Source organism: Thalassophryne amazonica, chromosome 13 (genome assembly GCF_902500255.1).
Source record: "Thalassophryne amazonica chromosome 13, fThaAma1.1, whole genome shotgun sequence".
Taxonomy (NCBI): Eukaryota; Metazoa; Chordata; class Actinopteri; order Batrachoidiformes; family Batrachoididae; genus Thalassophryne; species Thalassophryne amazonica.
This window is the reverse complement of record NC_047115.1, coordinates 16,584,077-16,603,259: the sequence shown is the minus strand read 5'-3', so window position 1 is coordinate 16,603,259 and position 19,183 is coordinate 16,584,077. Positions and strand designations below refer to the sequence as shown.

The 19,183-nt window shown below is 38.2% G+C and overlaps 1 protein-coding gene across 1 annotated transcript in view; it reads right to left on the bottom strand.

The window, feature by feature from the left end:
- LOC117523777 (mitogen-activated protein kinase kinase kinase kinase 3-like) overlaps positions 1 to 19,183 on the bottom strand; it is a 116,938-nt gene that overhangs the window by 28,641 nt on the left and 69,114 nt on the right. The window contains 5 exon segments of the mRNA XM_034185392.1: positions 563 to 601; positions 1,067 to 1,119; positions 10,327 to 10,385; positions 11,241 to 11,319; positions 16,541 to 16,657. Coding sequence (XP_034041283.1) covers positions 563 to 601; positions 1,067 to 1,119; positions 10,327 to 10,385; positions 11,241 to 11,319; positions 16,541 to 16,657 — 347 coding nt within the window.

The window sequence follows — 19,183 nt, the reverse complement described above, 5'->3', positions numbered from 1 at the left end:
ATGTGCCATTGCAAAAAGCAAGCATTTGAAAGTTTTTAGCCAAGGTCTGTATGCAAACTGATCTGGTATTCAAATGCAACCATTAGTGACCCCCCCCCAACATCTTCATAAGCTGATTTCACAGAAACCACATACAAAAGAGAAAAAAAACTCTCCAAATAACTTCACAATGCTTCTGGAAAAACTGCAAAGCACAGAAGTAATCAAATTTGTGCAAATTGTCGAGAGTAACCTGTATAGCTGCAAATGACCACCCACTGTAGCCGTGTGCGTGTGCATGCACACGTGTGTGTGTATGTGTAAGCCATGCTGAGCAGGGCCTTTTCTTGGAGATGAGCATGAAAGAGCAGCTGGAGCAGCAGAAGCAAAACAAAATCCATTAGATCCAAGAACTCTGTGAGCTGCGGTAGCCACAAGTTGGAACAGCAACAGTATTAGATGCACGTGACTGGCCCAATTAATCCTATGGTTAACAGTGATTGGCTGATGGGTAGGCGGGGTTAGCGCACCATTAAGTCAACAGGCCCTGGGTGAACCAGGAAGTGGGAAGAGACTGACTCACCTCTGCTGCAGCTCCTCCTCCACAGATTTAAGAAGACTCCTGTTTGTCAGACAAAGAAAGGAAGGGAAGAAAGAAGGAAAGGGAGAAAAGGAGACAAAATGGCAACAGAAAAGACAAGAAAAGAAAAAAGTTGAAAATCTGACTCAAGACTTCCTTTCTAACAAAGGAACTCTGAGCAATTCTGGCTGTGGCGTCATTTTATGTGGAAAGAAATATTATAATGATTCCAGGGTGGATCATCTCAGAAGCTACAGGAACAAATGTTTTAAGCTCCATCCAGCACAGGCAACTGGGAGAAAACTACAAACAACAGAAGGAACAAGCTTCCAAACTTAAACCAAGAGTACGTTTTCTAAAACACAATTATTAGATAGATTATTAGATTACTTGACACACTCTAAACACTTAATAAAGAAAGACAGAAAATAAGTGAAACCTTCCAATTTTGCAACTACTAAAAACAAACAACCAGGACAAATGATAGCAAGTAATGGAGACACATACTTGTTTCCTCCCAGAAGACTCGGTGAACTACGCCCGTACCCCAACTGCAAGTCCTACAAAAGAGAAAAATTACATGACTACTGTTTGAAAAAGCTGCAACACTCACTTTTTAAATGGGCATAAACAATGCTGAATACAAATGAAAGCCAAGTGGACTATCAAATAACTGCAGCAGCCATAGTCACACTTACAGCAATCAACTACAAATAATAACAGCAAATATCAAACGTTAATTTAGCTGACAGTATCATTCTTTAACACACGATAAATGAGTTTAACTTTGTGCAGGCAAATCAGGCTCACATTCTATGGAATATTCCTTGTTCTAAAGCTATCGAGAAGTTGATAAAATATGAAATATACAGCAATACGGAAAGATGGAGAGGAATAAATAAATCTGGAAATATAATACAAACATGTAAATGTATTATTTTTATTCATTCTTTAGTTGCACATTTATTTTATGTTAAAATATTAGAAATAAATGACCAAAAAAAGAGGTCATTTATTGTTTTATGTATTTTATTTATCTTTATATTTCACTTAAGCGAGCACATCCTACTAAATCCACCAAACCACAGAACTGCCCTGGGTCCTGGATGGCAACCACCCAGGCTGACAACAGGTCCATGTTCTTCTCTCAAAAGTAACTATCTTTTGTAGCCAGGTGAAAGAAACACACCACATAAACAAAATGTCATGGCATTGAAGTTCCCTAACTACGCAAGTGATAATCATCATCATCATCAGTGTCTCTTCAAGTGATCACTTGTTTGACATCAAGTCACGCCAGTGGTGGCCAAGGATTCACTGACATGACTTAGTACACTCAACTTGTTTGCACTTGCACTCTGGTGACAACTGCAACAGAAAAGGACAGCTTGGCTAAGGTAAGGCTAACTAATAATATGTATTTTAAAATGTTTATTTTTATTTAGGGCCTGATTTACTAAGATCACATATCACGAGTACTAAATTGTGTGTGTTTTCCAAATCTTTGTGCGTTAAGGTGGAGAACATTTTGCAAGTCATTTACTAAGAATAACTGCGCACATGACAGAGGATGGTTACATGGCATACACAGCAGCACATAAAAGAGGATTTTGCATGTGTTAATGAACCTAAGCGCAAAATGAAATTCAACCGGGCACTTGTAGACAAGACAAACATGCACGTTTTAAATGAAAACATTATTTATTTAACATTCATCCAATCAAAAATGAATGCACCTTGCAAATTATTTGTCTACTCTTTCACAGGAGGTGCACAGTATGTGGCACAAACTGGGATTCAGCACCGCTGCCATGAAAAGCATCTGCTACGAATACAGATGATTTAGATTTTTTTCAATTTAAGATTCCCTGCTGCAAATAGACTGTGTCCATTCCTTGTGTCTGTATACTATGGCGAAAACAGTTGAGGTGGGGGCTGGAGCTGTCCAGCACACAGAGGTGCTGGGATAGCACCCCCACTGTAGGACGTGTCTGTCCAGAAGCACAACCTGAAAATACAATGTCCCTTACAAATGTAACACTGGCAAAAAGGGGAAACACATTTAATTTACCTTTGCCACTAATTTTTTTTTTTTTACTCATGGTGTTTTATGTGTTCAAGAAGAATACTGATTGAAAATAAAGAAACGCATACCCAAACGGCTCACTCAGAATTACTCTGAATCAGAGATATGTGTGTCAGAACTGATAAAGTAACACGGGGTAAGTTAGCATCAAGTTTTCAAAAATTCCAAATTACAGATGCAATTTTAAACTTTGAAACTGCTTTTAGCCTTCATAAATCATGTTGTGTGTGCAAATGTGTGTGCAAACCTCACCGATCTGAATGCCCAACACCCACAATATTGCACACTTGGGTGACACACCCCAAATTGCTTATTCATTAGGCAAATATGTTAAAAGGCCCAATGACATGCCCACGTTTCACCTGGCTGCAGCAGGTAGATGGTTACTAGCTACATAGCTGAGAACTATGAATGGGTATGATGCAGGGGTGCAACAATACACTGGCTCCACGATACGATACATATCACGATATCCCTATTGTGATTCAATACATAATTCCATCACTGTTCGCAGTAATTATGCAGAAGACATTTTAACTTTAAAGAAACAAATTATTGTATAGTATGTAATTCTTGATGTGATCTGTTTCCTATCTGTATACTGGGTGTCAAAATCCAACGCCTGTCGTGACATCTGGGTAAAGGACCTAGTAGGTGACTGCTGGTTGAAGTGAAATATGGTTGGAACCTTGTGTGCCCCATGGCTGCTACGGGAACCACAAAAGTCCAACAGGAACCCTGAACACGAGACAGCTAATGGTGAAGGGCCGTGGGTTTGCCCGCGTGCCATAGCATTCCCACGTTAAACAAACCCACGCAGAGACATCTCTAGATCTGTATATTATACAAATCATTTATGACTCTTCTGCAAGAGGTAGTTATTTCTTCCGTGCGGTAACTGAATTTTCATGGTATTACTATATTAAAAACAGTGTAATTTGATACAGGCTTCATGATGCAATTATCATGATTCGTGAAGCATCATTACACCCCGGTATGATGTTTATCTGTGCTTACTATCACTCTTTTAAGTCAAGAGTTCATTGCAACATTGAACTGAGCTGAAGTGGGCAATCTGCTCAAAACAATGGTTGACACTGTTTCAATGCACCGGTGTTGCAGACAGAATGGTCCGCCCCTAAAAATCAGTCCACCTTTTGCATCTGCGCATGCGTCATTTCGGACCACAGCAGCATGTCTGAGACGGAGTCTCTTCACCCAAAGCAATCAAATAGATTAATGGGATTATTAACCATCACATGATAAAGGTAAAACCTCTTAAATCATTCTAAAGTCAGTTTTAAACAGAAACAAGGCCTTTTTAAGCAGAAACGAGGTGAAATTCCGTGATGCTTTGAAATGTCCGACGATCAGTGACCGAATCAACCAGCAGCTCGTTTAGCTGTGGCACTCTCATTGCTTCCGCCACCTTTTATGATGAAATAATGCTGAATTTATGTGGAAATGATTGTTGTACTAAAGCTTCAGATATCTGTCATTGAGATAGATGATGCGGTGTGCAGTTTTAAGCAGAAATGAGATGTTAATCCGTGAACCGCGTCATCAGGGGGGGACCGTTCAGTCAGCAACACCTGCTTTCTCAGATGTAGTTTTTTTTTTTTTTTTTTTTTTTTTACCCCCAATCTGGGAATCCCCACCCCACAAACAAACAAACAACCCCCCCCAAAACAAACAAACAAACAAACAAAAAAAACAAAACATGCTCAGCAGAAAAGAAGCATGCACAGTGAGGTGAACACACGGAAATAAAATAGAGACACCAGCATTCAAAGCGATCACCCCCCTCCCCAACATTTGTGACAGGTTATACATGTATGTGTGTGACTGGATTTTGATCTCAGGAAGCAAAAACTTCACTAAAGACCCTTATCACTATGACAACTACAACATTTAAGAAGTGATGGAAAAGCCAAGGCTGGAAAAATGAACAACAAAATGAAGAACAGATGGACGCACCAGAACAGATTAAAAAAAAAATATATATATAGACAACAAGACATGAAGCAGCCAAGAGTGAGAACTCTGGAAGGAGGAGGGGGAAAAAAAAAAACAAAGACAGCAAAGGCTGGTGAGACAAGAGAGACAAAAAGAAAAGAAAACAAAAAAATCCTAAACATACTAATAAGACAGAGAGGCAAAGAAAAAGGGATAGGGAGGGAGAGTACTACCAGATTAGATCTCGCGGTATAGTAGAGCTCCTCAACACAGTCCAGATAGGGCTCAGTATCACACTGGTCAGCAAGACAGAGCGAGAGAGACCTCAGTTAATACATTAACCTTGACGCATGAAGGCCTGAAAGTGGGAGAAACGGGGGCATGGATATAATCCAGAGGATGATGGGTAAAGAAACAACAACAAAAAGAACCCCACATTGGGCTGTGAAGCCCCTGAGTGATAGAGACGGACAGGGTGAGATATGCTGTATTATTGATATATGACCGAAGAGGGGAGGTGTGGAAGGAGAGAGCGATGAATGCAAGAATAAAGTGATTGAGCTGGGGGTTAAAAAGCAGCAAAACCAACAGTGCAGCAGATAACAGAATATTTGTAGAGGAATCCTTCAAATCTGGTTACAAGCACCAAAGTTTGACTGTGTATACCTTTGGGTACATATTTTAGAAAAATAACGTTAGCCATTTGAATTTTCAATAGGGGGCCAAGTAGGGGTCAATTGAAGAACTGCATAGAGGTTAAAAAAAATGTTCCAATCATATTGAAAGCTATACCACATTATGTGTCTGATCACAAAGATTCCAAAAAGGTATAGTTTGGACTATAACTGAATGTTCTGGAGTTATGGGGTAAAAACAGCAACCATGGCAACAAAGGTCACTTTCAGTTTGTACAGGGGCTAAAAGTTAAAGTTGCTCCAATTATGGTAAAACATGATGCAAATTATTGGTTGAGTAGGATTTTAAAAAGGAATAGTTTGCACCATGTGTCATGCTTAGTTGTGATGTTACGGGGTAACATGTCACATGTCATAGAATCCAATGGACGTCGACATTGTTTGACCTTTACTTTGGAGACCAAACATTCAACACAGTCAGAACTATTCCATTTGTTAATCCTATTAGTTCAACCAATAATTTGCACCATGTTTTACCAAAACTGCTATGCAGTTCTTCAATTGACCCCGACTTAGCCCCCTATTGAAAATTCAAATGGCTAACGTTATTTTTCTACATAGTCAAATTTTGGTGCTTGTAACCAGATATGAACGATTCTTACAGTTATCTACTGTACTACAAAAAGGAAACACTTTAATACACTTTCTTATATGCTAGTATGTAGCATAAAAAGCAATAATTTTGAAATCAAAATTGATACCTCTGTATATTCGACAATTTAGAGTGAACAAAAGAGACAACAGAATAGAATAGACTGTACTGTGTCTGTGTTATTTTTGGAAGGGTTTCTTGAAAACCACGTGTCATCCAATCCTGGTTTCCTTTTATGATGGGTGTGTTTGTATTTTCTTTATTATATAATCGCTAAATATGCTGGAAGTGACTCAGACCTCTGGCTACCTGTTTCGTCTACAGATGCCAAATTTGTGTCTTTCTTTACTCCCAAATGGAAGCATGGTGTCCTGTATTGTGCTGTTAACTACTGTTGGAATGTCGACCAGAGATGGTGCCGCTGAAGCTTTTAATGATGGTCAGTGCTGTTCACAGAATGCTACTAATGTCTCAAAATGGATATGGAATTATGTGTTAATACTGAACAGATGGATCTGGGTAGCCTGGAATCCAAACTGCTCAGCAAAAGCAGGACACTGGCTTCTAGTACATTCCTTCAAAGAAATGTTACTAAGACCGTTCATGGTTAGAAAGACTATCGCTTACATTATGCTTGAAAAAGATGGAAGGCAAACAATGAAGATAAGTAGAACAATTAGATCCATTGATATTTGGAATCTGAAAGATTTGGTATCACACTACATTAGAGAAGAAATCAATAAATATCAGCTTTTACTGCAGAATGTCAGGTTTAATGTATTTTCCGGACTATAAGTCGTATCGGAGTATCAGTTGTATTTGTCCAAAAATGAGCCATGAAAAGGATAAAAGTTGCACTGGTCTGTAAGTCATTTATCTTCAAAATGTGGTACTACTGCTTCTTGCAACAAGAAGCAAAATTAATTTAATCAGCGCATTATTTAGCTGTAATGCAAACATCGTGTTACAGAGCAGAAGCTAATGGGCTACAATACTAAATGTTATTGTATCAGGCATTAATAAAACTGAGCAAACTGTTTCTTGTTGCCAGTGAGATGATAATCATCTCTGTTTGGTGGTGCTGTTCAATGTAATTAAATATCTGAAGGCTCTTATGGAAAACATCTGTAAAAGCTGTCCTGTCCATTGCGTTCTTTTTCTTTCACACAGCCCAAAAAAGTGTTCCAAGTAGTATAGTTATATACTCCCTCTTTCAGTTGGTCTTTCAGTTGGAGAGCATGATTTATTAAATCACTCATCCTCTAAGACAAAGACCGTCTTTCTCATTCAGGTCATCTTCTTGTTTTACTGCCATTAGTATTCAGCTTAATGGTGCATTACCATCACCTTCTGCTCCGGAGTGTAAATCACAGTATCACATTCACTATGCAGGAGCAGCTTGTCACACTGCTATAGTGTGACCATAGATGATAATGTAGTATTTGATATAAAAGTTGCTTCGGAATATAAGTCACAGTACCTCCAAAACTAAAAACAAACAAACAAACAAAAAAAGAACTTACTGTCCAGAAAATACGGTAACGCGAGGGTAATTACAAATGTGGGTATATTCAGGGGAGGGACCTTAAATCTCAGCCAAAGCTTTCTATAAAGTACATACACGGAATACTAGCACATCTCTTTTGGGGGTAATTGCATCACACTCTGTTGTACTGTGGGTTTTACATGAATTAGTGACTAAAACATTTGAGAAGGTAGATACATTGAAAACCAACACTGATTTCTTGTCTTCTTTTTAAAATATTTCTCTGTGTTACTCGACCATACAACCCCTGGCAATAATTATGGAATCACCAGCCTCGGAGGATGTTCATTCAGTTGTTTAATTTTGTAGAAAAAAAGCAGATCACAGACATGACACAAAACTAAAGTCATTTCAAATGGCAACTTTCTGGCTTTAAGAAACACTATAAGAAATCAAGAAAAAAAACTGTGGCAGTCAGTAACGGTTACTTTTTTAGACCAAGCAGAGGGAAAAAAATATGGACTCACTCAATTCTGAGGAATAAATTATGGAATCACCCTGTAAATTTTCATCCCCAAAACTAACACCTGCATCAAATCAGATCTGCTCGTTAGTCTGCATCTAAAAAGGAGTGATCACACCTTGGAGAGCTGTTGCACCAAGTGGACTGACATGAATCATGGCTCCAACATGAGAGATGTCAATTGAAACAAAGGAGTGGATTATCAAACTCTTAAAAAAGGGTAAATCATCACGCAATGTTGCAAAAGATGCTGGTTGTTCACAGTCAGCTGTGTCTAAACTCTGGACCAAATACAAACAACATGGGAAGGTTGTTAAAGGCAAACATACTGGTAGACCAAGGAAGACATCAAAGCGTCAAGACAGAAGACTTAAAGCAATATGTCTCAAAAATCGAAAATGCACAACAAAACAAATGAGGAATGAATGGGAGGAAACTGGAGGAAACTGGAGTCAACGTCTGTGACCGAACTGTAAGAAACCGCCTAAAAGAAATGGGATTTACATACAGAAAAGCTAAACGAAAGCCATCATTAACACCTAAACAGAAAAAAACAAGGTTACAATGGGCAAAGGAAAAGCAATCGTGGACTGTGGATGACTGGATGAAAGTTATATTCAGTGATGAATCTTGAATCTGCATTGGGCAAGGTGATGATGCTGGAACTTTTGTTTGGTGCCATTCCAATGAGATTTATAAAGATGACTGCCTGAAGAGAACATGTAAATTTCCACAGTCATTGATGATATGGGGCTGCATGGTAGGTAAAGGCACTGGGGAGATGGCTGTCATTACATCATCAATAATAATAATAATCATGACAAGGCTCCAACCTGCAAAGCTGATCTGGCAACAGCAATCAGAGAAAGGTGGAGCCAGATTGATGAAGAGTACTGTTTGTCACTCATTAAGTCCATGCCTCAGAGACTGCAAGCTGTTATAAAAGCCAGAGGTGGTGCAACAAAATACTAGTGATGTGTTGGAGCGTTCTTTTGTTTTTCATGATTCCATAATTTGTTCCTCAGAATTGAGTGATTCCATATTTTTTTCCTCTGCTTGGTCTAAAAAAGTAACCATTACTGACTGCTACAATTTTTTTTTTCCTGATTTCTTATAGTGTTTCTTAAAGCCAAAACGTTGCAATTTGAAATGACTTTAGTTTTGTGTCATGTCTGTGATCTGCTTGTTTTCTACAAAATTAAACAACTGAGTGAACATCCTCCGAGGCCGGTGATTCCATAATTTTTGCCAGGTGTTGTAGGTTCACTTGTGGAGCATTGGGTTGGGGCAGGAAGCTTGTAACGCCTTCAAAAGTGTAATCAGGCTCATGGTGACTCTCTCTCATGTATAGTCTCTGTTTTTGATAGAGGTATTCTGTACCACAGATTTTATTTTATTTTTTTAGTGACTGAGTTAATTGAACTCCAAAGCAAATGCAACACTTAAACTGAACTCTCGACCTTTTATTGACAGATTTAAAAACTACCGGGTAAATGTAGGAAAAATATACCCCCAACAGTGAAAAAGTTCAACAGCATATGGACCTTTAAAAAATTGGATAGCATGCATTAAAAAAAGAAAGAAAAAAAGAAAAGCTGAATGTTGGGTATAATTACCTCCAGCTTAGAGCTGACTTTGTGCACTACAAGCTCATATTCGCCATTTGCTTACAACTTTAATATGCTGTGATAGACAGCCAAAACTGTACCTTAATAGATACAAAAAAAAAAAAAAGAGCGTGGGAAAGTGATGACAAGATTTTAACAAAAGCCTGTGAGCATGCATGCACCTGGCACCGATCTGTCAACTATAACCACCTGCTTCAGCAGAACCAATCCCCAACAGAAAATAAGCCACTACAATTCAACCTACCGTACATGATTTGTTTTCTTTTTTCATACAACCAGCACTGATGATAATCAGAATGCAGAAATCTTCTTGCCATCTAAGTAATCTCTGCCAGTGAACGCTTGCTTGTCTTGCAGCCAAGAGTTCCTTCTCTCCATCGCAATCCTCCAGCTTTTCCTTGAGGGATCCAGAGCTGCTTCAGGCCACATGGGTTATGCTATCCATGTGGTGTATTCTGGTTCTGCTGAGGGATCCCCTCCCAACCAGACATACCGGCAATACCTCCACAGGGAGTCACCCTGATCAAACACAACCACCACCTAAACTGGCAAGTTCCAAACCTTTCTACGTCACTGCCCCTCATGATTCATCAACAACTTCAATTTAAAAACCTTCTTGAAGTGGCTATTTTTACAGACCAACGTGAAACTAAGTGCATTCATATTTTGTATTTTTTAATTACTATTATTATTATTATTATTATTAGTGTGGATTGGTTTTGGTTGGGATTATTCCTGTGAGAAGTTGACTTGTTGGTACTGGTTAAGTGAAAACCACAAAAATAAGTGCAAGTAACTCACCGGTTCATGATGGGGTTCAGTCTCCTTTCTCAATGGAGGATCAAACTTCACTTGACCAACTGAGAGAGAAGAAAGTGGGGGAATTTACAATATGAAATTACACATACAGCGGCTACAGGAATTAAAAAGAAAAAGACGGCATAACACCATATGGTCTAGTTTCTTCCTTGGCCCAACAGATAACACTCTCACAAATGTCTGCTTGTTGGTTTGCAAGCTGTAACAAATGAAAACGACTCAACCTAAGATCATGAAAAATATGGAAAAAGTTGGCATATGGTAAGTTAAGTATTATCTCTTGAGCTTTGGGGATGTGCGAGTTAGAGTAGCATACATTCTGGACACTACTGCTAACATGAAGATGCAAGGTGGCCAGTACCTTTCACGTTGTCGTATATCTCTCCAACTGAAATCAGTCAGGCATGCAGTTGTTTTTCCAGAGTTACAGATGGAAAGTTTTCAGACCCACTGACTCAATTAATCTGATACATTCCGTGATAATCACAGGGAACACACAAAGTGTTGAGATGAACAAATGCAAAGGTTTTTCTTTTTAATAATTTGGACAAATTTTTATTAAAACACAAAGAAAAAAGTGTACTTCAATGCATCTGTGTTTCTCTGGTTTGACATTAGACGATAGTCTGTCCCTAATAATCCTGCTTGGAAGAATGGTACTGTACATTATCTACATTCAAATTAAGGTGACTATATCTTTGTACTCACATGTCCAAATATTATAAAATATTGACAGAGTTTAATTAATTTTTTATGTTACTAATGTTTGCGCATGAAGGACTCTGTTTACAAACAGAGTCAAAACAGTATAATGATTTCTTAACTGTTTGCACAGAAGACATTTGGTCCAAATATATAAATAAATGTACTGATGTTGATGTTGAGCAGGAACTCACAGGTAATCTCTGACAATGTCTTTCCTTCCCTGGCGCTCCTGCTGGTAGAACGGATACGGTGAGGTACAGAAACCGGAGACTGCGTGAAGAGAAAAGACAACACATACAAACAGTAAAAGAATATACGCAGCACATTATTTACCCTGTACTTGCCAACCATGTGCACATTCCTGCCACTAGTATGATTTAAAAAGACAAATTAAAACCACACCTCAATCTTTTAAAGACGTATCGTTATCTTTGGCTGCTTTCAGTGATGCCGGTATTTGGTTAGACTCTTTCTCTCCGATTGTTCTGTCTGAGTTATTTTCCTTAGTTAGTTCCTCCAAACCATCAACATGTCTATTAGACCCCATTCCTACCAGGCTGCTCAAGGAAGCCCTACCATTAATTAATGCTTCGATCTTAAATATGATCAATCTACCTTTATTAGTTGGCTATGTACCACAGGCTTTTAAGGTGGCAGTAATTAAACCATTACTTAAAAAGCCATCACTTGACCCAGCTATCTTAGCTAATTATAGGCCAATCTCCAACCTTCCTTTTCTCTCAAAAATTCTTGAAAGGGTAGTTGTAAAACAGCTAACTGATCATCTGCAGAGGAATGGTCTATTTGAAGAGTTTCAGTCAGGTTTTAGAATTCATCATAGTACAGATACAGCATTAGTGAAGGTTACAAATGATCTTCTTATGGCCTCAGACAGTGGACTCATCTCTGTGCTTGTTCTGTTAGACCTCAGTGCTGCTTTTGATACTGTTGACCATAAAATTTTATTACAGAGATTAGAGCATGCCATAGGTATTAAAGGCACTGTGCTGCGGTGGTTTGAATCATGTTTATCTAATAGATTACAATTTGTTCATGTAAATGAGGAATCTTCTTCACAGACTAAGGTTAATTATGGAGTTCCACAAGGTTCTGTGCTAGGACCAATTTTATTCACTTTATACATGTTTCCCTTAGGCAGTATTATTAGACGGCATTGCTTAAATTTTCATTGTTACGCAGATGATACCCAGCTTTATCTATCCATGAAGCCAGAGGACACACACCAATTAGCTAAACTGCAGTTAATTCAAAATGCTGCAGCTAGAGTGCTAACAGGGACTAGAAGGAGAGAGCATATCTCACCCATATTGGCCTCTCTTCATTGGCTTCCTGTTAATTCTAGAATAGAATTTAAAATTCTTCTTCTTACTTATAAGGTTTTGAATAATCAGGTCCCATCTTATCTTAGGGACCTCATAGTACCATATCACCCCAATAGAGCGCTTCGCTCTCAGACTGCAGGCTTACTTGTAGTTCCTAGGGTTTGTAAGAGTAGAATGGGAGGCAGAGCCTTCAGCTTTCAGGCTCCTCTCCTGTGGAACCAGCTCCCAATTCAGATCAGGGAGACAGACACCCTCTCTACTTTTAAGATTAGGCTTAAAACTTTCCTTTTTGCTAAAGCTTATAATTAGGGCTGGATCAGGTGACCCTGAACCATCCCTTAGTTATGCTGCTATAGACTTAGACTGCTGGGGGGTTCCCATGATGCACTGAGTGTTTCTTTCTCTTTTTGCTCTGTATGCACCACTCTGCATTTAATCATTAGTGATTGATCTCTGTTCCCCTCCACAGCATGTCTTTTTCCTGGTTCTCTCCCTCAGCCCCAACCAGTCCCAGCAGAAGACTGCCCCTCCCTGAGCTTGGTTCTGCTGGAGGTTTCTTCCTGTTAAAAGGGAGTTTTTCCTTCCCACTGTTGCCAAGTGCTTGCTCACAGTGGGTCGTTTTGACCGTTGGGGTTTTTCCGTAATTATTGTATGGCCTTGCCTTACAATGTAAGGCGCCTTGGGGCAACTGTTTGTTGTGATTTGGCGCTATATAAATAAAATTGATTTGATTTTATGGTTAATCTTAAAACATTTTTTTCTGTTTCTGATGTTGAGTGTATGGAATTTTCTCACGTTATTTACAGTTGCTGGTTTGTACATTTTTAATCATACAGTCTATGTTTATTTTTTGTGTGTCTGAATTTTAAGTTGTTTTTATGACGTTTAAGATTTTCTTTTTATTAGGATGTCTGAATAGAGCCGTTGGACATTTTTAACTGCCTTATATAATTTTTCTTCTTATTATTGATGAGTAAATAAATAAATCCACCTGTTTGTTGGAGTTGAGATTTCATGACCCAAAAAGCAAAAAGACAAAAATATTAGTGGCAACTGACAACAAACACAGCAACACCAAGCATGGAAAAGCATAAACCTTCAGCAACATCAGAGTTTCACCTCAGCAGTAATCAGTGTTTATGGGCCCAATCTACCACCTGGCACAAACCAGTGCACAGAGCAACCCAGTGCTTGTGTTCTTTAAAATCGTATGTGCGTTAACGCTTGTGTGTATGGCCACAGGTCCGCTGGTCTAAAACTGAGGTGTGGTTGGGCGCGTGCACTGCTATCATGTGGCAGCAGAAAGTGTTTGCCCAACAAACCACTAAAACCTGTTCTAAATTCAAGGACAGGTTTTTTTTATGTCATACACACACGGAAACTGAACTAAAAACAAAATTAATAAAAGTAAATTCAAGTACAATGCTTAACGTCAGGGAGCTTTGATGCACTGGTTCAGATTTGGTTTGTGCTGCACACTAATGAGTACTGTTCTTGTTAACTACTCTATTGTAGATGAGTTTGTGCATGATGCTCTGCACATATGCAGTGCTCGTTAGCAACATAGAGCTGGCTGCTTCTTTTAAAAAAACAAACAAGGTTTATTTACCAGGTCATACTTCTACATTTGTTGCACAAGAAATTAAACCACAGTAAATTCACACCCGTATTTTTTCCATATTTAACCTTCAAACATACAAAGAGACATTACTGTGTTCCTTTAGAAAAGCTAACACAGCAACCTCAGCCATGCTTAGGAAAGTCTCAGACACAGACACACCAAGGTCCCTCACAACTTAAAAAAAAATGCATTTCTCAAACCCCCACAACTGTACGTTTAAATCCACTTTTTACTGTCATGAAACCCACTCTGATATTAAACACGCAGTTAGTAACATCAATGGCAATGGCTGATGAAGATGGCATTCCTGTTCTTTATTTTTAAACATAAAGCATGTTTCCAAACAGAGAAAAATTCAGCTGTTGGTAAAACAATCCTTTGCTTCGAAATAATATTCTATCTGAACTACTTCTGACAGAGTTATTTCTGAGTGTCAGATAACACTAAGCTGGGTTACAGCCATCTTTATGAACCAAACCATTACTTTAATGCCACAGAACTAGAATGAACATTGGAAATACTTCCTGACATTTATTTATATATTACTGCAGAGCCAGCACAGCAGGTACCTCTAGGGCGGAGGATTTCAAGAACCAATTTACAGACCATAGTTCAAATTTCAGAGGCATCCACTTCAGGCTACCTCTCCATGTACCTGCGATGGCCTAGCATCCTGTCCAGGAGGAGTCACAGACTCTCATCCATTTCCACGCGAAAAGGCTTTATTCCGTATGGCAGAACCAACATGGTTTCAAAGCATCACAAATAAACTGTTAAAATGTTTCCAACTGTTAATAAAAGTCAACAAGTTAATAATTAAGTGTATTCCACATCAGCACTGTATCTTATTTAATTAGCAGTGTGAGTTAGTACCATTTATATTATAATTTATAATCAGTGCCATATAATTTATAAACTAACATTTATATATGTATGGGGGGTTGGTAAGGCTAGACCTTACCCGTGTGAAGCACCTTGAGGCAGCGTTATTGTGATTTGGCACTATAAATATAAAATAAATTGAATTAATATTAAACATTATTATTAATCTAGCAATTATTTTCTTTAATCAATCTAAGTTTTTAATCAAAAATTATTACTCAATTATTTTCAGATTAGATTATATTTTATCCCATAAATCACAACTTTCAACCTTGCATTCAAATATTTTATCATAAAAAGCGTTTCATTTACAAGATATAGAAGAAACTGACACACAATTTCTCTGTACTGAAACAAAAAAAAAAAGAAGAAAATCCTAACATTTTATCTGCCAGAAACTACCCATTATTTACATGTTCAATTGATATTTTAATGATTCTCTGTATTAATTCATTAAATATTTAGACCACAAAATGCCAGAAAATGGTGAAAAAATTTCAATCCGTGTTTCCTAAAGCCAAAAGATGATGTCACCAAATGTTCCATTTTGTCCACAACCCAAAGACAATTTGGTTTACTGTCAAAGATGAGCAAGGAATCACATTTAAGAAGTCACAATCAGAGAATCTGGACATTAAAAAAAAAAAGGTCTCAAAAGGATTAACAGATGGCAAAATACCAAAACTGTTAGCAGTTTAACAACTGATTATTTGCTGCAGCTTTAGCTGGAACATCTGCAAAATAAAGTGTTTTGGGTCTTGACAAAAGTCATTTATTATATATTACCAACAAAATATTAGTTGCTAAACTGTAATTCAATAAAATGCTCTATATGAAAATCACCAAATATTAAAAGGCACAAACTAAAATTCAGACAAATCAACACGGTCACTTTAAAGTAAATATGCGACTCCTGCAGAAATCAATCAAATATCTAATAAACCAAACAGATATTTCCAAAACAGCACCAGCAGTTCTCCATCTGAATTATTATTATTTTAAATAAACATTCATTCAGTTCTGTGGCAGTTTTTCAAAAGAAAACACATTTTATGGTATGGTTTGTTTTACAATGACTTCACTGCAGACACCGCAGTCCACTCTAGTACCTTCCTACGTGCCACAAAACGGGGTGCGCGTCTAGCACCAGGGCTTATGGGTAGGAAATGACCCCTGTACTTAAACTGCGGAAGAGGTAGAGAACAAAGGATGGAGAAAAGAAGCAAACAGAGAGATGAGAGAAGGAGAAGAGAAAGGAGAAGTGCTACAAGAAGGAAGAAGAAAAATGGAGATTGAAGTAAGAATATAGAAAAGACAAAAGCAGGGAAAAGAACAAAAGGAAAAACCAAGAAAGGAAAGAGGAAGGACGAAGAACAGAAAGATGAATGGTTTGTGCTTGGCAAAAACAGAGAACATGAAAAAATAGTGACTGTCAGTGAGCTGTGAAAAAAATACAGAATCAGGAGATAGATGATGAAGGGATAGAAAAAACACGAGAAGAAGTGTTCAAAATAAACACAAATCCACAACGTGACAACTGTGGGATTTCTAAAACTGTTGTGTTGATTTCTTTAAAGGTTTAGTGAATACTTTTGTTTTGAGAATAAAAGCTGCTCAAGTTGATTAAAGAGGTAAAAGTTACTACCTCTGGTTCAGGGTCGTCGTCGTCAATGTCATTGTATGTACTGTGGTCGGGGTTGCTGGCTTTGTCTAGCAGCTCTATCGCCAGCGTCCTGCTGAGGGGCTGAGACACAAAAGGGTGCTGAAAGACAAAACAAAAAGCCAATCAGCCGTGATAAACAGAAACACTTGCTGGATTCCTTGATAAAAAGAGCAAAATGATGGGTGAACATTCTAACTCCTTCTATAAAAGCCTTAATGGAACAAACAGCAGTGGGAGACTTGTAATCTGTAGGTCCGAGGCAGATCTTAAGGCACAGTGATTATCCCCAGATACTACACCATTTAGTGGATGATTCTACAACCCCTGGCAATAATTATGGAATCACCAGCCTTGGAGGATGTTCATTCAGTTGTTTAATTTTGTAGAAAAAAGCAGATCACAGACATGACACAAAACTAAAGTCATTTCAAATGTCAACTTTCTGGCTTTAAGAAACACTATAAGAAATCAAGAAAAAAAAATTGCGGCAGTCAGTAACGGTTACTTTTTTAGACCAAGCAGAGGGAAAACAATTCTGAGGAATAAATTATGGAATCACCCTGTAAATTTTCATCCCCAAAACTAACACCTGCATCAAATCAGATCTGCTCGTTAGTCTGCATCTAAAAAGGAGTGATCACACCTTGGAGAGCTGTTGCACCAAGTGGACTGACATGAATCATGACAACACGAGAGATGTCAATTAAAAACAAAGGAGAGGATTATCAAACTCTTAAAAGAGGGTAAATCATCACGCAATGTTGCAAAAGATGTTGGTTGTTCACAGTCAGCTGTGTCTAAACTCCGGACCAAATACAAACAACATGGGAAGGTTGTTAAAGGCAAACATACTGGTAGACCAAGGAAGACATCAAAGCGTCAAGACAGAAAACTTAAAGCAATATGTCTCAAAAATCGAAAATGCACAACAAAACAAATGAGGAATGAATGGGAGGAAACTGGAGTCAACGTCTGTGACCGAACTGTAAGAAACCGCCTAAAGGAAATGGGATTTACATACAGAAAAGATAAATGAAAGCCATCATTAACACCTAAACAGAAAAAAACAAGGTTACAATGGGCTAAGGAAAAGCAATCGTGGACTGTGGATGACTGGATGAAAGTCATATTCAGTGATGAATCTCGAATCTGCATTGGGCAAGGTGATGATGCTGGCACTTTTGTTTGGTGCCGTTCCAATGAGATTTATAAAGATGACTGCCTGAAGAGAACATGTAAATTTCCACAGTCATTGATGATATGGGGCTGCATGTCAGGTAAAGGCACTGGGGAGATGGCTGTCATTACATCATCAATAAATGCACAAGTTTACGTTGATATTTTGGACACTTTTCTTATCACATCAATTGAAAGGATGTTTGGGGATGATGAAATCATTTTTCAAGATGATAATGCATCTTGCCATAGAGCAAAAACTGTGAAAACATTCCTTGCAAAAAGACACATAGAGTCAATGTCATGGCCTGCAAACAGTCTGGATCTTAATCCAATTGAAAATCTTTGGTGGAAGTTGAAGAAAATGGTCCATGACAAGGCTCCAACCTGCAAAGCTGATCTGGCAACAGCAATCAGAGAAAGTTGGAGCCAGATTGATGAAGAGTACTGTTTGTCACTCATTAAGTCCATGCCTCAGAGACTGCAAGCTGTTATAAAAGCCAGAGGTGGTGCAACAAAATACTAGTGATGTGTTGGAGCGTTCTTTTGTTTTTCATGATTCCATATTTTTTTCCTCAGAATTGAGTGATTCCATATTTTTTTCCTTCTGCTTGGTCTAAAAAAGTAACCGTTACTGACTGCCACAATTTTTTTTTTCCTGATTTCTTATAGTGTTTCTTAAAGCCAAAAAGTTGCCATTTGAAATGACTTTAGTTTTGTGTCATGTCTGTGATCTGCTTTTTTTCTACAAAATGAAACAACTGAATGAACGTCCTCCGAGGCCGGTGATTCCATAATTTTTGCCAGGGGTTGTAGTATCCATTTACAGCTGAGTGGACTGGGGCAATGCAAACTGAGTGAGTTGTCCAACGACACAGACAAGAAGAGTGAGCAGCAATTGAACCCAAGTCTACATATTGGCAGTCACAACTCCTATCCAGCTGAGCTATCTCCTCTGCAGACCTACACATTGGAAATGAAAGAATCCAACAAACAAGCCAATTGCAAACTACAAATAACTTCAATCCATTCGAATGTTGAGAGAGTGAAGGAAGCTACATTCATACAAAATCTTTCTGCAGAGTTCAATAGACCTGTGACTGTTATTTGAGTTGCAGAAAATAATGGTTTATTTCTCCGATTTAGTTTATTTCTGCATGTCTCTTTCACAAAATCAAGTCATTCTGTACCTCACTTGATCTTATCATTCACCATGTTCTTCTTTCATGGCTAAATTTATACAAAATCCTTTCCACAGGGTTGTGTGGAAATATAACTGCCTAATTTGAGTTTTAGAACAGTCAGAAAGTAACAGTTTCCTCCTCTGATTTAGTTCATTTCTGTGAAGTAATGGTATGTCCATCTCAATGACAGGTACACCTGCTCCTAATTTTCCATCATCTGCTTACCATACTGAAGATGGCAGATATGTCTATACATATAATCTAT